The sequence below is a fragment of the Rousettus aegyptiacus genome, unplaced genomic scaffold, assembly GCF_014176215.1.
Source record: "Rousettus aegyptiacus isolate mRouAeg1 unplaced genomic scaffold, mRouAeg1.p scaffold_m13_p_2, whole genome shotgun sequence".
NCBI lineage: Eukaryota > Metazoa > Chordata > Mammalia > Chiroptera > Pteropodidae > Rousettus > Rousettus aegyptiacus.
In genome coordinates, this window is record NW_023416295.1 from 156,879,569 (window position 1) to 156,899,233 (window position 19,665).

The 19,665-nt window shown below is 43.6% G+C and overlaps 1 protein-coding gene across 3 annotated transcripts in view; it reads left to right on the forward strand.

The window, feature by feature from the left end:
• ANO2 (anoctamin 2) overlaps positions 1-19,665 on the forward strand; it is a 291,146-nt gene that overhangs the window by 91,629 nt on the left and 179,852 nt on the right. For all 3 annotated transcript variants that reach the window (XM_016162765.2, XM_016162764.2, XM_016162767.2), the window contains 5 exons: positions 932-1,083; positions 3,916-3,970; positions 6,397-6,448; positions 16,472-16,527; positions 17,695-17,736. In XM_016162765.2, the coding sequence (XP_016018251.2) occupies positions 932-1,083; positions 3,916-3,970; positions 6,397-6,448; positions 16,472-16,527; positions 17,695-17,736 (357 nt within the window). The remainder of the gene's footprint in view (positions 1-931; positions 1,084-3,915; positions 3,971-6,396; positions 6,449-16,471; positions 16,528-17,694; positions 17,737-19,665) is intronic.

A 19,665-nucleotide genomic window follows, 5' to 3' on the forward strand; every position in this document is an offset into this window, starting at 1 on the left:
TATTAAAGAATGGAGCTAGCAGAGTGTCAAGCTGCCACAGAGCTCCACCAGACTTAAGAGTGTGAGAACAGAGATGCCACTTTTTGAAAGGAGAATTTGTATAAAAAAAAAGTTGTATCCATCGTTAATCCATCCATCACAGCTTTGCTATGAGAAGCACAGCCTCTGTGTCTCAATGACTACATCTATAAATTCCAAAGACCAAGAGCTATAATGTATGTGAAAGCACTCTGTGTATCATAAAAAAAAAAAATCTGTATGTACTATAAATATCAGTGTTTATCTTGGTATTGACTCTGTGCCTTACTCAAGGCAGACACCCATTAGATGTGTAATGCTTTGAAAGCAGGCTCATTTATCAGCGTGTTCCTACGAGGAACACACAAGGAAAGTGGTGCTGCATGATCACGTAGGAGCATGGTGTGGTTGTGGAGCGCATACTTCGGATTAGGTTGATGTAGATTAAATCCAGGCTACCACCCAGTAACTTTCTGTGTGACCTTTGCTGACTCGTCTCATCTTTCTAACCCTTAATTTTCTTATTGTAATATGATAATAATATTGTCTAGCTGTGAACATTGGAGCTAATTTGTGTAAAGCGCTTAATATGGTGACTGTCAAATAGTAGGTCTTCCATTTCTCCTAAGTTGATGACAAAATCATGTAGAAAGTTTGGATTCCTCACTCGTTTCTTTACACTGGTCACCTCCATTGGTACAGATAGTTGGGTGTATGTGTGTGTGTGTGTGTGTGTGTGTGTGTGTGTGTGTGTGTCAGAGCCCAAGTCCTTGTGAAAGCAATGGGGCAAGGGAAGGACCCTACTGGTCTCCTCTTTCTCTCCAGAGTGGTCCCTTCACAGGGATCTGGACCCAGCTATGGTTGTGAATGTGGATGTAGCTTCCTTTCAGACCTGTGGCTTTGCCTCTCATAGATGTACGAGATCAAATCAGAAGGCTGCATTGCAAAGAAGTTCAACGAGATTCTGCAGAAGTTGAGCTCGCCCCTGAAGCCCAGAGTTCCAGAGCACAGTAACAACAAGATGAAAAACCTGTCCTATCCATTTTCCAGGGAGAAAATGTACCTGTGAGTATTGGAGCTGCAGGGTTATGGACATGAGGGAGGATGGGAAGGAAAGTCAAACATCACTCACCTCACAAAGTGAGTGCCCCATGCCTGGGAGAGAGGGGAGGAACCGTGCTCTCATGGTGAACTATATTCTGTTTCCTCTTCACTAAGTGAGATGATCACAAATAGCTCCTGAATATTTATCCAGTGGCTTATGGGGAAAGCTGTCATTTCAGTGACTTGGCATGAAGGGTGGAGAATCAAGGAGCAGACAACCATAAACACTGGGACTCTCATACCTGTTTACCTTCTGTGGGGGAACCATTCTGCCTAGTTCCCAGTCTACTAGGGTTTCAACATACTATGATAAACCAGAGAGAAGGATAAAGCTTCCAGATTTCTGTATTCTCAGCTGCTTACTCATGCACTCATTGACTCTGAGGAGACCCCTTCCCATGCCCCTCTTCGGAAGCGGGAATAAAAGTTTGGGAAGGATGGATGTTTGGGAAAGAAACCTTTGGATGGGGGAGTCATGGTTGGGAAGTGGGAGATGCAGCAGCCAAGCATTTATTCCGTTTTAGGAGCTAATAAGAAAATAAAAGATTACCAGAAATGATAAGAGAATCAAGCAAGGGAGAGAAAGGAAGGGGCATGGGAAGGCAGAGAAGATCCAAAGATCTGTCTCTATCGAGGAGACGGCATTCGTGGAGCTGCGTTTCTGCCGTTCATTGGATACTATCTCCTACCCATCTTTGCCACGTTCGATAATGATAGCATACACATGTATGCGCTGTTCCTTTTTCCCATATTCCCTCACTGAATCTTTACTCTCCTAATGATTCTGGTACCAGTTTTGGTCACCAATTCCAGTGTGTGTTTCCCCACACCACCAAGAAATCCTCTCACCCCAGCTAGGTGACCGACCATTCAACTAAAATTTGACACTATCTACCTGGAGATTGCATCACATTTCCCAGATTAGGGGCTCAGTGTCACATTTCAGATGCCAGTCACGTGTCCAGGTTATTACCTGTGCTTCTGACTGACGAGCTATAAATCAGAGGGTTCCCATGACCCCCTCTTGGGTTCGATTAACTTGCTAGAGTAGCTCACGGAACTCAGGAAACCAATTTACTCCCTAGATTACTGGTTTATTACAAAGGATATTAAAGGATACAAATGAACAGTCAGATGTGGAGATACAGAGGGTGAGGTCTCAAACAAAGGCATTTCTGTCCTAGTGGAGCTGGGGCCAGACAGGTGCCATGTGGAAGAGTTCTAGTTCCCAACCCGGAAGCTCTCTGAAACCGCTCCTCTTGGGTTTTTATGGAGTTCATTATGTAGGCATGGTTGACTACATCATTGGCCATTGATGTTTAATTCAACCTCCAGTCCCTGTCCCTTCCCCAGAAATCAGGGAGTGGAACAGAAAATTCCAACCATCTATTCTTGGTTTGTTCCCTTGGCAACCAGTCTCCTCCCTCCAGTCTTTAGGGGATTTCCAAAAGTCACCTGGACATAAACCCTGTTGTAGCGGAAAGGGTCTCGTTATGAATAACATGACACCCAGTTCACCTTTATGGCTCAGAAGCGATTTCAGGAACTGAGAACAGGAGACCAAGTACTATGACCAAAGAGTCTCCCATTGCTCCAATCGCTCAGGAAATTCCAAAGGTTTTGGGGTTTGTGAACCAGGAACAGTAGACAAAGACAGTAGTATATATTTTTCGTAAATCACAATATTGCACTCACCTTGCGAGGTGGCCATCCAGACGTAGCTATCCCTTTATGATAGACAGGAAACCGAGGCCCAGGGTCGGTCCAAGGTCACAGAGACCGAAGCGGCGGACCTGGGGCTGGCGTGCTGACCCGGCCTGCTGTTCTTTTCCCACTGCTTCTCCCTCTCGTCCCTTCCCTGGTCTGCTTTCATGCCGGTGCCGGCATCGGAAATGCTGCTCCTGCACATTGCCATTCATTCGGCTTCTGCAGTCTTTCAAGTCTAGTTCCTAAATCTCTTCTCGAAGAGTCCTCTGTTCTTTCCAACCACGATGTTCTCTCCATCCTCTCAGTTTTCAGAGCAATGATCTAAATATTTTCACGTTCTACTCTGCATTAGTTATTTAGAAACACACAATGACTGGGCTCCAGGGGTCTGGGAGCATCCGTGTGTCCTCTAGCTCAGCGCCCTAAGCACAGTTAACTCTATACAGGGGTTTTGTTTTGTTTTGTATTTTTTTTTTAGCGAATGGTCCATATTTAAAGTTTAGAACAGACACAGGCCTTACATAATTAGGAGTTTGGTATCTAACTGATGTGACATGGTAACAATATTAAATTAAATTTTGAAAAACAAAGAACTATAATCCCAACACCCTGAAACTATACTCTTTTTTTATTGTTGTGTTTTTATTGTCTTTGTCCATGCACAGGAATTTTTTTTTTTTACCTACTTTCATTTTTAAAACTTATCATAGTGTAATATTTTTCTATCATAGTCTGAAACTTTTCTATTTATAAAGTTTTCATAATTATAATTTCAGCAGCTGCTTGATAATCTATCATATAGATTTTGTAATTATATCTTATCTCCATAACTTTATTATAAGTAACTTTGTGATGAACATTTTTACTTATGGAACTTGTTCTGTTGAATTTATTTTCCTTGTGATACATTTCTATGATAAGTTTTCAGAATTACTGGGTCACAAATAGGATAAACGTGTGTGAGTGTGTGTATCTTACACATCTTGCTTCATTGCTTCCTAGAAGTTTGCTCTGGGCCTGGGTGACAGTGGTCTCAGGACAAAGGTACTGAAATGAGTTAACCTTCTGCTTTCTCGGTGTCTCTAGGTACAACATCCAGGATAAGGACACTTTCTTTGATAATGCCACCCGTAGCCGCATTGTAAGTAAACAGCTTAATCAGGTGCTTAACCCGGAGTGGGCTGAGGAAGGGGCGAGGAAAGACCAAGTCCCTGGACTGGCAGGGCATTCTCTTGCCCTCCCTGCTACCTCCCACCCTCATTTGCATGGAGTTACCTAGCAACTGAGAGGCATGCCCAGGAGCTTTCCAATCCCAGTCGCAAAAGAAATTGCAAACAACTGCCAGAAGAGTCTTCTCTTTACAGTTCTCTGCTTAGACCCTTCTTGCAATCACAAAACCAGGGACTCACAGAGCTTGTGGGAACTTCCTGCTAGTCAGGTGACCCCTTTGCTTTATAGTTGAGGAAACTGAGGCTCTGAGAAGCAATGGATTGAAAAAAAGTTCATACAGATCGTTAGTGTCCAAATGAGCACTCAGTGTTGGGCCACTGTGCTTGCTTTCTTTACTCCCGGAGGAATTTTGTGCATTTCTGTGGCAGGGAATTCTACAGCTAACCAGTTTGTCCAAAAATGAAATGACTAGACCATTCAATAGAAAGCCATATTTCATGATCATAGCTGTTCTTCTACAGTTTTCTTGTCTTTTGAAGTCAAGATTTTGAATTTTGCAGGATGCTTGATTCCCGTCGAAATTTATAGATGGCCTGTGACAAAGTGGCCCCAGTCTAAGTTTAGGGTGTCTCCATTCACTGGGTAGTTTATCCTCTACCCACGGAGAGAGCATGCTGCTTATGGACAAAGGAGAGAAAGAGGGGCTCAAGGAATGCTGGACACTTACTCATGCTACTGTGGATACATTGCAGTGTGTTTCCATGGATCTCTAGGAAAGAACTTCAGTTTTAACAGGAGGAGGAATAAGGGTTAGCTACCTAGCAGGACTTCCAAGTCAAAAAGATGGTAAAAAAGATAAGAAGGGACAGGTGAATAAAGGAAGCAACAGACGATTTCCAAGGCACACTGAAAATATGGCCTTGACTCTGCTTGCAGGATGGGCAAGAAAACACCTCAGCTTTTAGTGTTTTAGGGTGGATTAAAATGGGCATATGATTTCTTTCACCCTTTTTTTTTTTTTTTTGAGTCGACGCTATTATAAACCATTTAAATCTCCCTGTGGCTTGGGTCTTATGTCTGGGGGAATTATAGGGTGTCGTGGAGATTACCCAATAATTGCTAAGTGCTTGTAACATAATACAACGCCATGTAAATGCTGTTCTTAATTATTATCACTGTTGAATTACCGTACTGTATTTTAAGTGAATTAAACATTTTTGGGCCGCATTCTGCTGGAAGTTATTTATTTGCCACTCCATCTAGGTCTGTTACTGGAATCTGGAAGTGTGAATGATGATGGAGAAACACATCTCCCATTCATCTCCAGAGGCTTTTTCCTTCGACTCTTGTTTTTTTGCCAGTCCACTCCAGAGAGAAAGAACCTGGAGTTTTGTTTCGGGTCTACTCTGTCCTAGCGACATCACCCACATCTATAAATGATTTCCCTGTGCCCCTGTCTTAGCGGGCATCTGAGCAGCCCAGCTGTTTGTCCCAGATCACACTTCCTTGCTGGGCATCTCTTTATAGCCTGGCACAGGCTTGGGACCCACTGGACGGCACCGGTTGGCAAACAGGTTTACATCCACCCGCCTTTTTTTGCAGGGAGTACTCTTGGTACCCCTTTCTCCCATGTGACAGACAGGGTCCCCTGCAAGCCCCGTAGTCCAGAGGTGGCTGGTGCCTTTAGGCTTGCTGTAGTCATTGAGCAGGCAGCCCACTGTGTGCACAGCCTGCACTCTGAGACAAGGAGTCTTGGGGAAGTGCCTGACATACTCTGATTGGGGAGGCAAGATGAGGACTCAGGAGAAAAAAGGAAAAAATAGTATGAATGGCCAACATGTAGATGGCTCTTTTCCTGTATACAAAGCACTTTCGTGGTTCCTCAAAGCAGCTTGTAATATAACTCTGTCACAGAGGAGGCAACTGACGTTCAGGGATCTGTTTGCCTTCCCATCCTGGGCTTCCCCCAGCGTGGCAGTAATCAGGGATGGTAGAGAAGGCACATCCTCCTCCAGGCTTTCCTGGAGGTTCCCCCCAGGTAGGCGACACCCTGTCCCCTGCCCAACTCAGGTGCTTCTTTCCTAGCCCTCCAGGGGGCGCTGTGGGTCTGGGCTCCTTAGTTTGTTTTTCTTACCTCCTGTTACTGCAGTCAATTTATAGCCTTTCCTTTCTAATTTTTTCAGGGTGGGGTGGAGGAGGGAGTGTGTGTGAGGGGTTGATTCTTTGTTTCCTCAAGGCACTCAAGTTTGAGTGGGTTTGACGTGCAGTCCATGAGCTTGGCACATGCTTGGCTTCCCCCTCCCTGGAAATGGGTCTAGCCGCCTGCTTCCTGCCCACCCCCCACATGTGGTGACGCACATGGTCAAGGCCCTCACAGCCCTGCTGTCTCCGTTTTAGGTGCACGAGATCCTGAAGCGCACAGTCTGTTCTCGAGCCAACAACACGATGGGTAAGGACCCCTTCCCCCTCCTGCGGTCCCGGTGCTGATAGGGTGCCAAGGGGGCCAGAGCTGTCCTTTCAACAGCTCACTTGGTGGCCAGCAAAGAACAAAACAAATCAACCCCCACACAGGGGAGAAGGCTGCTTTCACTTAGACTGAGAAACCCTGCCTTGCCCTCCAGGAGCAGGGGGTGCCCCATTTCTTGGTGGAGCTAGGGTTGCTTCCCAGATTGATGTAACTTCTCCCAGATCTTCATTCCAGAAGAGAGGCATCTTAGAGGCCCTTTAGATCAATGCCATCACTTTACATATGACGAAACCGACCCCCAGTAAGGGTGAATGACTTGTCTAAGGCCACACAGGAGTTTGAATGTACCTCTTCTAAGTTTGTCATTCTTGTTACCAAATCTGGCTGAAGAATCTGTTTCCCTTGTTTTAAATTTATTTTATTTATTTTATTTTTAATTTGAGGGTATTGGTTCTTGAAGCCAGAGCCTTAGCATTTGGGAACTTGCAGTATAAAGCAAGGGGGCCAGATGCTGATGGATTGTGTAGAGGACACGCATGATGGCATTGGTAAAAATGTGAGCTTACACACACACACACGTGTCCTTGCCACAGGAATCACACTGCAGGTCGAACTCTCTTTCCAAAGGTGCCGCCATCACCAGAATAGCTTTTGAACCCTTTGAGAGAACTTCCTCCAGAATACACTCTGTGGAGGCAAATCTTCATTTTTTTGAGGCAGCTTTGAATTGAAAAGAGTCCAAAGCCATTTAGAGGCCAGTTTAGTGAATGAGGTAGGGATTGAAGCTGAGGAATAATAATAGCGATGACAGTCATAATAGCAAATATTTTAGAGCTTATCGTGGGGTTCATCAGGTGCTTCGGTACCAAGGGAACAGCAATGAAGAAGGGATCAGAACAAGTTTTGTATAGTGATGGCATTTTTTAGAATAGCGCAGAACCTCTCAAGGGGGCAATTAGGTATGACTCTGTTTGCTTTGACGTATTCACCTTGCTATCAACTCCAAATAATTCTCCAGGTTTTAAAAATCAAATCTTCTATACGATCTTATTTGTCTGGTGCATGGTTCCGATGGGGCAGGGACATCAGTGAGTGAGGTAATTAATTAGCCCAGTTCAATTCCAAAGAAAGGACTGAAGCTCTCACTTTGAGCTGCCATTTGTCCTCGATTACAAGGACAGAGGAGTCAGGAGATCTGAGGATGTATTTTGTATTTTCTCATCACCTCTATCAAAATTCTTAAATTTACCCTCACTTCATGACCATTCCATCAATCTGCCTATTCTCTCATGCGCTCCCCAATTTGACCAAAATCGCTCCCGCAGATGTCATAGGTGAGTTCTTACTGCCCACATTTCATGGCCTTTTTCTTTGTCTTCATCTTCCTTAACTTCCTATGTCCATCTAAACCTTCTGCGAGCTGATATCCAGGAAGGGTCTCCTGATCAGCTGATATGCTATTGTTCTGTTTCTACCCCTGGTTCTTCTCCCTCCTGCACATTTTAGGTGTTGTCTTCTCCACGTTCCTTTGGTGTCCTTACTGTCTATACAGATGACTTGCAACTGTGTATTTCTATTTCCTGTTTTTCTCGCCAATTCCAGCATTTTCAACTGCTGGATGGATACCTCCACTGAGATGTTCGCCAGAACCTTAAAATTAATATATCGGCATGTCTATTTCTATCTCATTCCCTCTCTCTCCTTTTCCCCCTTTCTCCCTCATGCTTCTCTTTCTGTTCATGTGACCACTAGCCTCTCTGTTTTGCTCATGCTTTTCCTTTTGTCCTTCTCCATTCTCACCCTTGCCCATCCCCAGACCAAACATCGCCATCTCACAGGTTCTCTTTTAATGCCCTCTCCTCGGAACTCTGGTCAAACTCGATCTCTTTCTTGCTTATCATGTATATCCATGGTTTAGACTCCCAAGACAGTCCTTGAGATGCGTCTCAATCATCTTTTACGCCCTAATGAACCTAGCTGCCTGCCTTGCACATTCTGCTCAGTCATTTGGTTTAGTGAATTAATTAAACATGCCTGCCTTGCTAGTCTCAGTTACCGACTTCGTGTGTCCACGAACAAATGACGTGACTTCTCTGCAACTCAGTTTTACGGAAAGTGGGGATAAGAAGATATATTTTCAAGAGTTTTTATTAAGATTAAATAGGAAGTTGTTGGTTTGTTTGCTGGAAAGTTCTTAAAAACTAAAGTTTATTTTGAAAGACAATCTCCAGAGTGTTGAAAGATCAGTAGAGACCCTCTGTTTTAACACTGTTTTTTTTTTTTTTCCTTTGAGTATCTGAGGGTATTTTTGGTGACATCTCAGAGTCAAACGTCTTAAGGATTTTGTTGTGGTTGAATAGCTTTCAAAAATTTCTTTTTTGACATTCAGGAAACATTTATTGAGCACCTGTTATGTGTCAGATGATGTTATAGAAACTGAGAGACGCCAACATACATTTGACCTAATTTCTATCCTTGAGAGGGTCTTAGTATAGCCCGGCAGATAGTCATCTGATTGTACCTATCAGATTACGAGATAATCTGATAGGTACAATAACAGAGAAATGTGCAAAGTGCAAAGGGAACACAGAAGATAAACAATTAACTTCTATGTACATGTCTAAGTATCAGAGTAAATTACCTAGTATTAGTTTCATAGCCTGAGAGAAAGTAGGCATGTCAGTAATCCTCATATCTAATTCCAAAAGGGTCCAAAAAGGATAAGTGACTTGTCCAAGGTCACATACTGAGTCACTGTCAGAATTGGGTCTAGAACTTGGATTTCTTTGCTCAGGTCCTATTTCCACTACCTTTGGAATGCTACAAACTAGGAGTGGAGTTAGGTTGCGTCTTTACAGTTTGTTACTACAGACGCAATAATTATCTGGCTGTCAATGTATAGACTCTTGAACTGGAAGGGATAACCTACCTTCTTTTGACATATGACGAACCTGAGGTCCTAAGACACCTAGTCTACATCTGTCATAGTCTACATCAACTACTTTTTTTTACCTGAATCACTATCCCAACCACTAAGCTGTCTTCCTACCCCCAGTTTTGCCTATCTTTAACCTATTCTATAAAATGTAGTCCGTGTGAGCTTTTAAAAATGCAAATCTGATCAACGGCCTGCTTGGAATGAATGGTAAGATAGATTTACATTTCCCTTAGGTAAAATGCAAACCCTTAACAGTTACATATTGTTATGGGCTTGATGTTTGTTTCCCCCCAAAATTCATACACTGAAGCCCTAACTCCCTCCCTACTCCCCACAAAAAGGAAAGTTTGGCTGTTCCACAGTGGCTGCTGAAGATTTACTAGCTTCGTAACAAGGGACATGTAACCAAACTTCTCTGCTTCCCAGCAGAGGAGAACCTCGAAAGCCAGTTTTCAAGTTCTTTGATTTCTGCCTAGGAAAATCCAGTCCTTTCTAAGCTCTGTGGTTAGCCTAGACCAACTGGCTTAGAAGATCAGGAGGAATGAAAAATATGATGACATTGGGAGTCCTCAAGGTACCGTGGACCTTTGAGCCATAGGGTAATTTTGATTTTGTTGCCCTTTTCTCTGGTTGTACAGAGAAGCACAAATGGCAGAGAATTGACTTAGATTAGTCCAGAGGACTGTTGCTTCATAGAAAGAAGAAAAAAAGGAGAACAGGACAATGCTTGGAATTATTGATTTTATTGATTCTTCACCTTCGGAATTAACTCTTATGTGGCTATTACTTTTGTGACTAACCTACGAAGCTTTATTCTTTTTCCCATTATATGCAATTACAGTGGAAATTAAAAAGACTGGAAAGATAATAAAAATTAGAATTAGAAGATGGAAAATATACTAAAGATAATAATTCAGAAATACTCCCATTTATTTAAGATTATCACATTTCTTTGTGGAAAATACATTGTTTTGAATGCCTACTTTTGCAAAGCATTGAACTGCATACGAATTGTGTGTGTTGAATTATTTTTATTTCTGTCTTGTTCCATAAAATTTCTGAGGTGGCTTACAAGAAAAACAATAAAACAGTATAATATAAATAATAAGTTAAAAAATAAGAACCAGGAAAAGCACAAATTAAAATAGAATGTCAGAACTAGGAGAAAAAAATAGAATACAAATATGCAAACCATAAGACCCTCTAGTTACTGCAGTTGGGCTGCAAATTTGACCTTGAGCCAAAGTGAAAGGGAAATATTGTTAGTGGTTAGCTCTTGATGTCCTAAGCAACATCTTTTTGTATATAAATTGTTCTAAAATCTCTCATGCTATTCTCTGCTTTCTTATGTAGAATAGATCAACATATATTCTCTACATAACCTTTTCAGGATGATGCAGGATCATCACTAAGAACATACGTTTTTTGTTTGTTTGTTTAATATTTCCTCGAGGATTATCAAAGTTTGACTGGAGTTGCTCCACACTCTGACTTCTTGAATTTTTGACTCTGGTAACCTCCCTCCCTGAGTTTTGCTATTCCAGTTTTCCTTTGCTGTTTGAGAGACAGAAAAACAAGCTTGTTAGAATTTTGGGTGAAAAGAGTGAAATTGCATTGAAAGAGGATCTGAAGGATTCTGCTGTGGTTAAGGTTTATAACATAAGGGAATGGGTTTATGAGATCTAGGTACTTTTTCTTTCGAGTTCTGTGTCGTGAGGCCTGAGATAACCAGATAAGAGATCCCCGTACAAATGAGGTATTGCCGTGAACAAAATAATAAGGACCTCTTGCATGTGTGCGGTCCTATGCCTTTTCACAGCTCTTTCACACTCATTATCTCATTTGATCCTTTAAACTACCACGCAAAAGAGGTTCAACAGATGTTAACTAATCTCACAGCAGAGAGATTAACTGGGGGCCCAAAGTTTGAGATTCAGAGCCAGATTTAGAACTTGGTTTTCTTGGCTTTTCTTCATTGTGCTTTAATCAGTTAATAAATAGATGAAGTTACTGGAAAAGGTTTCCCAGAGAGGTGGAAGCTGAAGTCTTCCTGATACTACATTCATTCATTCATTCAACAAATATTTACTGAGCACCTACTATGTGTCACTCATATTCTAGAACTAGAGAATAGAGTAGTGAATCAAATAGGCACATCAGATACCCATCCTTGCATTTATTTGGCTTACTTTTGAAGTAATATATCAGAAGAGAACATAAGCTCCATGGCTGTCTGTCACGTGAGACACATGCAAAGAAAGCAAATAATACAAAGGACATGGTGGGGGCCACTCCAGAGAATCAGGGTTCCAACAGGAACAAATGGCACACCCACATTAGGAAAATGCAGGGTGGGAATATTAATAGAGACCATTTACAAAGATGCGGACAAGGAATTTCTCTTATTTACCCCTGGAAGCTAGGGGTTATGGACTAATGCACACATGATGTTCACAGTCTAAATATATTTGTGCGTTTGGGTTCTGCATGGTGGTGGTAGCATGTGAGCGATCACAAAGTTGGCCCAGCCCCATGAGGCTTCCTTAATCATAGCATAGGGTCAGCTGTCAGGGCCCTGGGAGTTTACCCCATCATGGAATGCCTTTAAAGTACACTTTACCATGGAGAGAAACCCAAGCTTCCTCGATCACGTCAGAGGAGGCCAGACACCTTTCCTGCTCCTTCATATGGAAGTTGTTGCTGCCTTTTCATGGACAGAAAAGTACAGATTGATGGAGCTACGTTTTTATAGACATTTTGGTGTCGGAGCATTTACACAAATGTATGCTCTGGGCATCTCCCCTCCCCACTCAGGAGACGATGTCTTAATTATTTTGACCGAAGCCAGACCATGTTGTGTGTTGTAAACATCTGGTTTATCATTCATCCAGCTGAACTGGTTTATATTTTGTTAGAAGAAAAGGCTTGGGATTAAAGGCATTTAAGTAATTAAGCACATGTCAAGACAATTCGGTGATGGGTAAATATAGTCTCTGTTAAATGCACCGTCTGGGGTCTCTGGTTTAGATTTACGTCCGGCTGGGGTACAGGGATGAAAGCGGAACACTAGGTGGATGGGGCCCTGTTCCGGGGGGATCAAAACCAAATGGGGTTTCAGGAGTTCAGCACCATTCCTCTAAGTACCTGTCCCCATGGAGCAAAGTTTCCTTTGAGTTTGGCCTGCAGGGAATAGAGTCCTTGTCACCCAGTGCCACTTGCAGATTTAATGAGACTCTCTTAGGGAGGCAGACTATAAACTGTGATTTGATTGATCCCTTGTGTCCGGGAAACCAGAGTCTCGGAAGCTAAATGCTAGGCCTCAGGTTTGTGTTATGATGTGTGTTTTCAGGTACCAGTCCTGGTCTTGAGCCCGCCCTGCTTTGTCCCTCGGCCCTGACCTTATGGCTATAGAGGATTGGTGGATCAGGCTGCGCAGAGCTGTGGTCAGTGCTGGGCAGAGAGAAAGCACAAGTTTTTTCCTTAGCGGATTATAGTTCTAACAGCAATAGGTATGAAGTACCTGGTGATTTGATGGGACTTAGTGCTCAGCGAGGTGGTCCTCAGTGACCTATGCTTTGTTTGAGACAAGGCACTACATCTCTCTGTGGGCTTAGGGAAAGAAAAATGTCCTCTGTGCTTTCTCCTTCTTCCTGGCCCCCCTTCCAGGATTAATAGGATGAGATGTTGGGCTCTGTCTCCCTGGGTCTAGAGCAGAGAGGAAGGAATATATAGATGTGATCATGAAGAAGAAAGCTTTGCCATTATAGCCAGATGGATAGTGCACGATGGAACCAATTAGCCCATTTTTGCTGAAAAGAAAGGAAAAAACTCAGAATTTCAGTTTTCAAAGCAGAGACTCTTTTTTAAAAAAACATTTGATTATTTTCTTCTTCTTTCAAACTGATTTCCATGCTTGTTTGGGGGTAGAATCTTGGTTTCTGAAGTCTATGAGTGACTGGAGAGGCCAAAACAGTTGGGTGTACTTGTGGATGCACAGTTACTTTTCAACTTGCCTCCCTGTCCCCACTCCTTCTCCTTTCATGTCCTATTCCCTCCTTCTGCCCGACAGCCACTGATTGGGATCACCCGTACGACACCATCTGAAAAACAGGAGTTCCACAGCCGTGGGGGACAGAGACACGTTCCATGACAGTATGTGGGGGCTCTGGTTATCTGGGTCAGGATGACATGAATCATATTGGCTCCAAGGCAAAGAACCATTTGCTGAGCTTCCTTTCTTAGGAAGTAGACTAATGAACTAAAGTTTAAAGTCTTTTTATCAGCATAGGTTGCCAAAGAAAATTGAATTAATGAGGAAAGTGGGTGTCTGTGATAAATGGGGATAGACGCTAAGATAAGTTTAGCAAGAGTGGTTACTCTTACCAACCCTTACCCTCTGTGTTCTCGGCAGTGACCTAGCCTAGGTGCCATGGAACCCGGGGAGAAGGGGGTGCTCTCTGACCTCAGGAGCCTTTTAGGTTTTCAGGGGAAACAAAACAATGAGCAAAGTCTGAGAAGTGAAGTCAGCTACTAGCTTTAGGCGTGCGGCATAAAGGAAGCTTTATTTGAGATGGCAGGTGGAGTATACAACTTTAGGCCTTCGATGATTTGAAATCTTTTTGAGGATCTGGCAGTAGGACCCAGGAGTTCAGGTTGTCAGCCTAATGCTTGCAGACACTGGGCTACTGTGCTGAGCAAAGCTGAGAATTAGCAGAAGAGTTCAACACCTGTTAATTTTTTCCGTGCAGTTTTGGGACTGTCTTCAGGGTGTATACTGCTGCCATGGCAACCATGGGACGTGAGTGCCGGGTACTGGGTGGGGTAGTACCTGGAGTGCAGTCTAGTGGGAGCCCTACAGGCCTGTGATGCTTCAGCCTGTATCCAAGTCGACAACCTTTGTGTAGCTCTGAACTACCCCCACCCTGTTCAGACGTGGGACTCCTCCCCTTGATTATTGTAGAATGGCTTCACATTGCTGTGGTTATGGCTCTTGAACTGATTAATGATGCTCAGAGTGAAATTACAGTCTTGTGAGTTGGACAAATCTGCAGCTCATTGAGCTTTGGGGCATCCCTCCCCCCACCCGTACTCCTTTTATGCACCCTCCGGTCCCCCCCACTCCCCAGAGTTATTTCTGATGTTTTAAGTTCATGCCAAAGAGGAAGCTTAAAATCAGGGAAGGACTGGCCCTTTGGTGACAGCGCAGCTCTCAGCTCATTGGAAGGTGGCCACTTCTGCTGAGGCCCCCTGTTGCCTCCCAACGGCTTCTGCTCCCACGTGGGCCTGTGGCATATCTTTCTGGTATTCAGTGTCCTAGAACTGAGGCAAATAGGGGCGAGATTTGAGGAAGAGGAGGTTGACAGAGGAGAGAGGATTGTTTGAGATCTCCTGCGGTCTCTGAGCATGTGGGTGGGGCATTGGGTAGGAAAGGGAGGTGGAAAATCATGAATTTTAATGAGTAACTGTTGTCTAGATTTGTTATACAAACTTATAATTTATCCTGGGCCCCAAAAATGCAGATAACTTAAGAGTTTGGACATCTTCTGTGTTTCCCTCCGAAACCAGTTTTCTCCGCATCTCTCCACTGTCTGTGGTCTCTCTGGAAAGAATGGTTCAGAAAGTGTGTTTGAGACAATCACCAAGAACTGGAGACCTGACCCTTCTCCCCACCTCCATGATTAAATATGCCTCCTGTCATGGCAGAATCCTTAGCACTGCCTGTTGGTGAGAAATAATCCATTCCATCTGGGATCCGGAGACCAAGGACAGACTATCCTGAGTCAGACAGAACACACAGACCACTTTATAGTCTCTGAATAAAACTGTGAATGAAACAAGTAAAGAACAGTGCCTCCATGCTGAGCAGAAGGTTCTTTGTTGTGCGTATATTGGAGTTGTAGGGACAGAGTCATTCATTCATTTAACATATATTTAATAGGGTCTCTGTGTGCAAGTGGTGCGAAATACTGCTGGCATTAAAATATGAATCGTTATTGTATGGTTTTCAAACTCTGTGATCTCAGGACTCCTTCACACTTTTAACAGTTATTGAGAGCCCCCAGAGAGCTTTTGTTTAGGTGGGTACTATAGATCAATATTTATTGTATTAGAAGTTAAGACTGAGAAACTTTTAAAGCACAAGAATATACGTGCACACATTCCATTAGCTGTCAGGGGATGATGTCACCCCATGTCACAAAACTGCACTGTACACTTGTGAGAGAACAGGAGCGAAAAAGCAAATAATATCTTAGCACCATTATAAAAATAGTTTTGACCTCATGAACCCCCCTGAAAGGGTCATGGGTATTGCCAGCGTTCCCCAGAACATACTTTGAGAATGGCTGCCTTACTGCTCCCTCCTTCAGGGAGCTCATGGTCCAGAGATCAGTTGTGGACAGCAATAAGCACGACTCTGTGCAGGAATAAGAAGGTGCTAGAAATGAGTTCAGGTAAAGTGCTGTGGAATGTTCTGGTATATACTTTTATTGGTCATAATGACAGTAATCCAGTAGCCATTTTTTTTTTTTTTAAGGTGAGGCAGTCCTTGGTTGACCTCACAGGTTGCATGGACCTTGTCAACCTTACAATCCCTTATATTTTATTTTTTATGCCTACAGTACTTGGTCTTCCTAGGTGGTCTCCTATCTAAGTACCAACCAGGCCCGACCTTGCTTAGCTTCCAAGATCAGACAGGATCAGGCTTGTTCAGGGTGGCATGGCCTTGACCAGTAGCAATTCTTACGCTGTCACCAAACACAGATCTTCTCAGCTGACAGTGGTGGCCATGGAGATGGTGGTGGTGGAGGAGCGTTATTGGACTGGAGGGGTCTGGTTATGTGAGGACTAGAGGAATATGAAATGTAAGCATATCTGATAGTAAAACATAACTTTGTATTTGGGAAATGAGAAAATAGTGCTCTTATTCTAAGAACTAAAACTCAACAAAAACGTCTAGACTGGGAGGATATAAAGGAGGGTGTTGGATAACATGTATCAGAAGATGAAGGTTAAGTCAAGAAATCTCTGCCCTAGAGTTATTATTTTCTTCTTCCTTGTTTCCATAGGTATTAACTCTCTGATAGCAAACAATATCTATGAGGCCGCCTACCCTCTTCATGATGTAAGTACCATTTTTGTCAGCACGTCCCACGTAGTCTTCAAGAAGACGAAAACCGCAGGCAGCACAGTGGGTGGATGTGTGCGAGGCGAGGCCGGGGCGAATCATGCCAGTGAAAGCCTCGGCTGATGCTCAACCACTCATGACTGACAGTAGGCCCAGTTTGATTTTTGTCAGTCGTTTCACACCGTCTCTCCCATTATTTCTCCAGGGGTGAAATGAACTGGCTTTGTTTGAGCTTTCCTTTCACTCCGTGTCTTTGTCTGGGGGGAACGTGTCACAAGACAGATATGTCCTGCAGAGGTTAAGGGGAAGACGTGTGGGTGAAAGTGGGCGGATGGGGGTGGAAGGAAGGTCTGTGGCCTGGATGACGTGTAACCTGGACCGTCAGACCCTGAAATGATCGAAAGTGATGTTTTATATGGAATAGTTCTGTGTGGATGTGAAATTTTAAATATATATATTGTCAGATTATTTTTTTAATTTTAATGTTTTTGAAGGAAATCACTCAGAATTCTATATACTGTTGTTTGGTTAAGCAAAGAAACAGTAATTAAAGTCTTCCTTGACCGGGAGTAATGTTATAAACATCTTATAATACAACTAGTTACATTCTTCAAGACAATTCATGAAGGACTTAATTCGCCTATGAACTTGGTGCCCCCACGCTACACTGCTTGTTTGATTGGTCACTTCTTTAGCATCTGTCACAGGATCGTGCCAAGTGAGGCTACTGAGGTGAGGATCCCTGAGTGCCCAAAGGAATCTCCCAGATGACAGTTCTTTCCTCACTGACATCTTTGCTGTGGTATTATATGAGGTTAGATTCTGCGTTATGGACAGGGCTGAGTAAGACATGGCATAGGGAGATTTCATGTGATATGCTAGCCCACTTACAGACACGGGCTCTGCTGTCGTGTCTGCTACAAGGAAGCAGATGCCGATCTCTGGAGCATCCGAGGGGAGTGTCTTTGTGTGAGGAACCGTCCACAGGAAACACTGCACGTGTTGATGGCTAAGAAAGGGGAACGTTGGCTCCTCACCATGTCATGTGTTTGACCTTCCTCAAATGGGAACGAAGGAGAAGGATGACAGAAAATAAAAAGGAAACTATTTTCTCTGTTTTGATAATTCCATTGGCTTTACCTAGCATCCCTTTCTCTCCTACAGGGTGAATATGATAGTCCGGGGGATGACATGAATGACAGAAAGGTAAGTTAACCTTACGCTGCACTGAGTGCTTTGAGTGAAGAAGGCCATGGACGGGTGTGGAATGAGATAGAAGTGCTCTAAAGGTTCAGCTTACCTGCTTATAAGTTTTTCGGCAGTTCTTCCACAGTTCCCTACCCTCCAGGCACTTGAAAATGGGAGGGCCATTTTTGGTCATTGGCATGACTGTGCATATGGTGGTGATGATGGTATTTCTTGCCTGGTGGACCGGCGATGCTAACCATTCCTGAACTATACCCAGCAATCCCACACAAAAGTATTATCCCACCCCCTGATAACAAGAGGGCCTAAACTGAGAAACACTGAAAGTCCAGATTTCTTAATTTATATATGCGAAAACGGAGACACAGAAAGATCTAGCACCTTGTTGATGATAACACTGCCACAATACACAGAGATGGGGCTTGGAACCACTCCAACTCTTGAATCCAGTGTCTCAGCTGAAAATGTGTAATCCATGCCGTTATCTTGGGTGGTGTGGGGGGAGGAATCATCTTTAAGTTCTTACCCTCTAGGCAGACAAGTGGGATATAGTCATTCCCAAATTACAGAATAGAAATGTATAGGAGAAGAAGGCTTGTTCATGCTGAATATTCAGGCAGCTAGAATTAGAAGTTATCATTGGGGGAGGGAAAGGGGTCGTTCCCTTTGGAAGGATCTTTTCTATGCCAGTCATAGCTCCTAGTTGGACAGCTCTCTCTCCCAGCCCTCCGCCTGGATCCCATTTCTCGTGTTTGGGAATACTCTGGGAACGTAGGTGTATTGCCCTTCCCCACCATGGCATGGTGCTCTAAGGATCACCCAGCTTCCTTAGAGGTAACTGCCCCATCTGGTTGTCAAGCCCCTCATGCCATCCTCTCACCCAGTTTCCCCCAGCTTTCAGCAACTCTGGTGAGCCGAGGAGGGTGAGCAAGGGCGGGAGGGGTGAGGAATTGAAGCCCCAGAAATTCCCCTCCCCCTAACTCCGTTGTCTGGAAAATCATTCATCCCCCAAGTTGCCTTTTGAGCAGCCTTCTTTTTATCCTGCCTATTAGTCCCTGTTATGAAGTGTTAAGTATTAAAAACATAAAAGGTCTTTTCCAGAAATACTGCTGTGATTGCTTGCACATGTCCGCTCTCCGCCTGCCCAGGGAATCTGCTGTAGTATTGCGATGTCTTAACCTCATCTGTTTTCTATCTGATACTAATAGTCTCGGTGTTTAATTTCCTGAAAAGTCCCGGATCAGATTTAAAGGAAAAGAAGGAAGCATTTCTCCCCACATCTCACCTTGCTCACCCCAATCATTTTCTGTCCTCCTACTCTCTGATTTCACATTCCTCCCCTTTAAAGAGTGATCACCACTGCCCACCTAAGAAACTTCCTGCTGGGTGGGTGGTGACCCAGCCTGTCAAGGTAGAGCACTTTACAGGAACATTCCAGAGACCAGGAACACATAGCAACTCATGGGAGAAATCAGCCAGCCCTCTGTTATCTGCACAGAGGCAGAGAGAAACAAGTTGTAGATTACCCAAAATATTTGTATATTTGTCTTTGCAATGGTATTATATTATTATCAACAACAAAACCTTTTAACAAAAGATTTTCCTTTCAGGAAATGTTTTGCTTGCACTGATAGAATTATTCCCAGTACATACCATAACTGGGTAGAATCTGGAAGATAGGGAGAGACCCGCCAGGATGGAGATGCATCTTGTTGTATAATTCCCAAAGTTGGCGTCACAAGGAAGCTCCTCGGTGAAGGCGGATGAGTGTCTATGAAAGACAAGAAGCGCCTTTCTTGTGGCTTTTCCTTGGGTTTTCTGGCCAGGCCTGGTGCCCTTGTTTTCTTCTGCCAGGGTCATGGTTAGGGAAATTTACTATGCAGTAATGGGGGATAAGGGAAGCCAGGAGTGAGAGACCAAGCTTTTTTC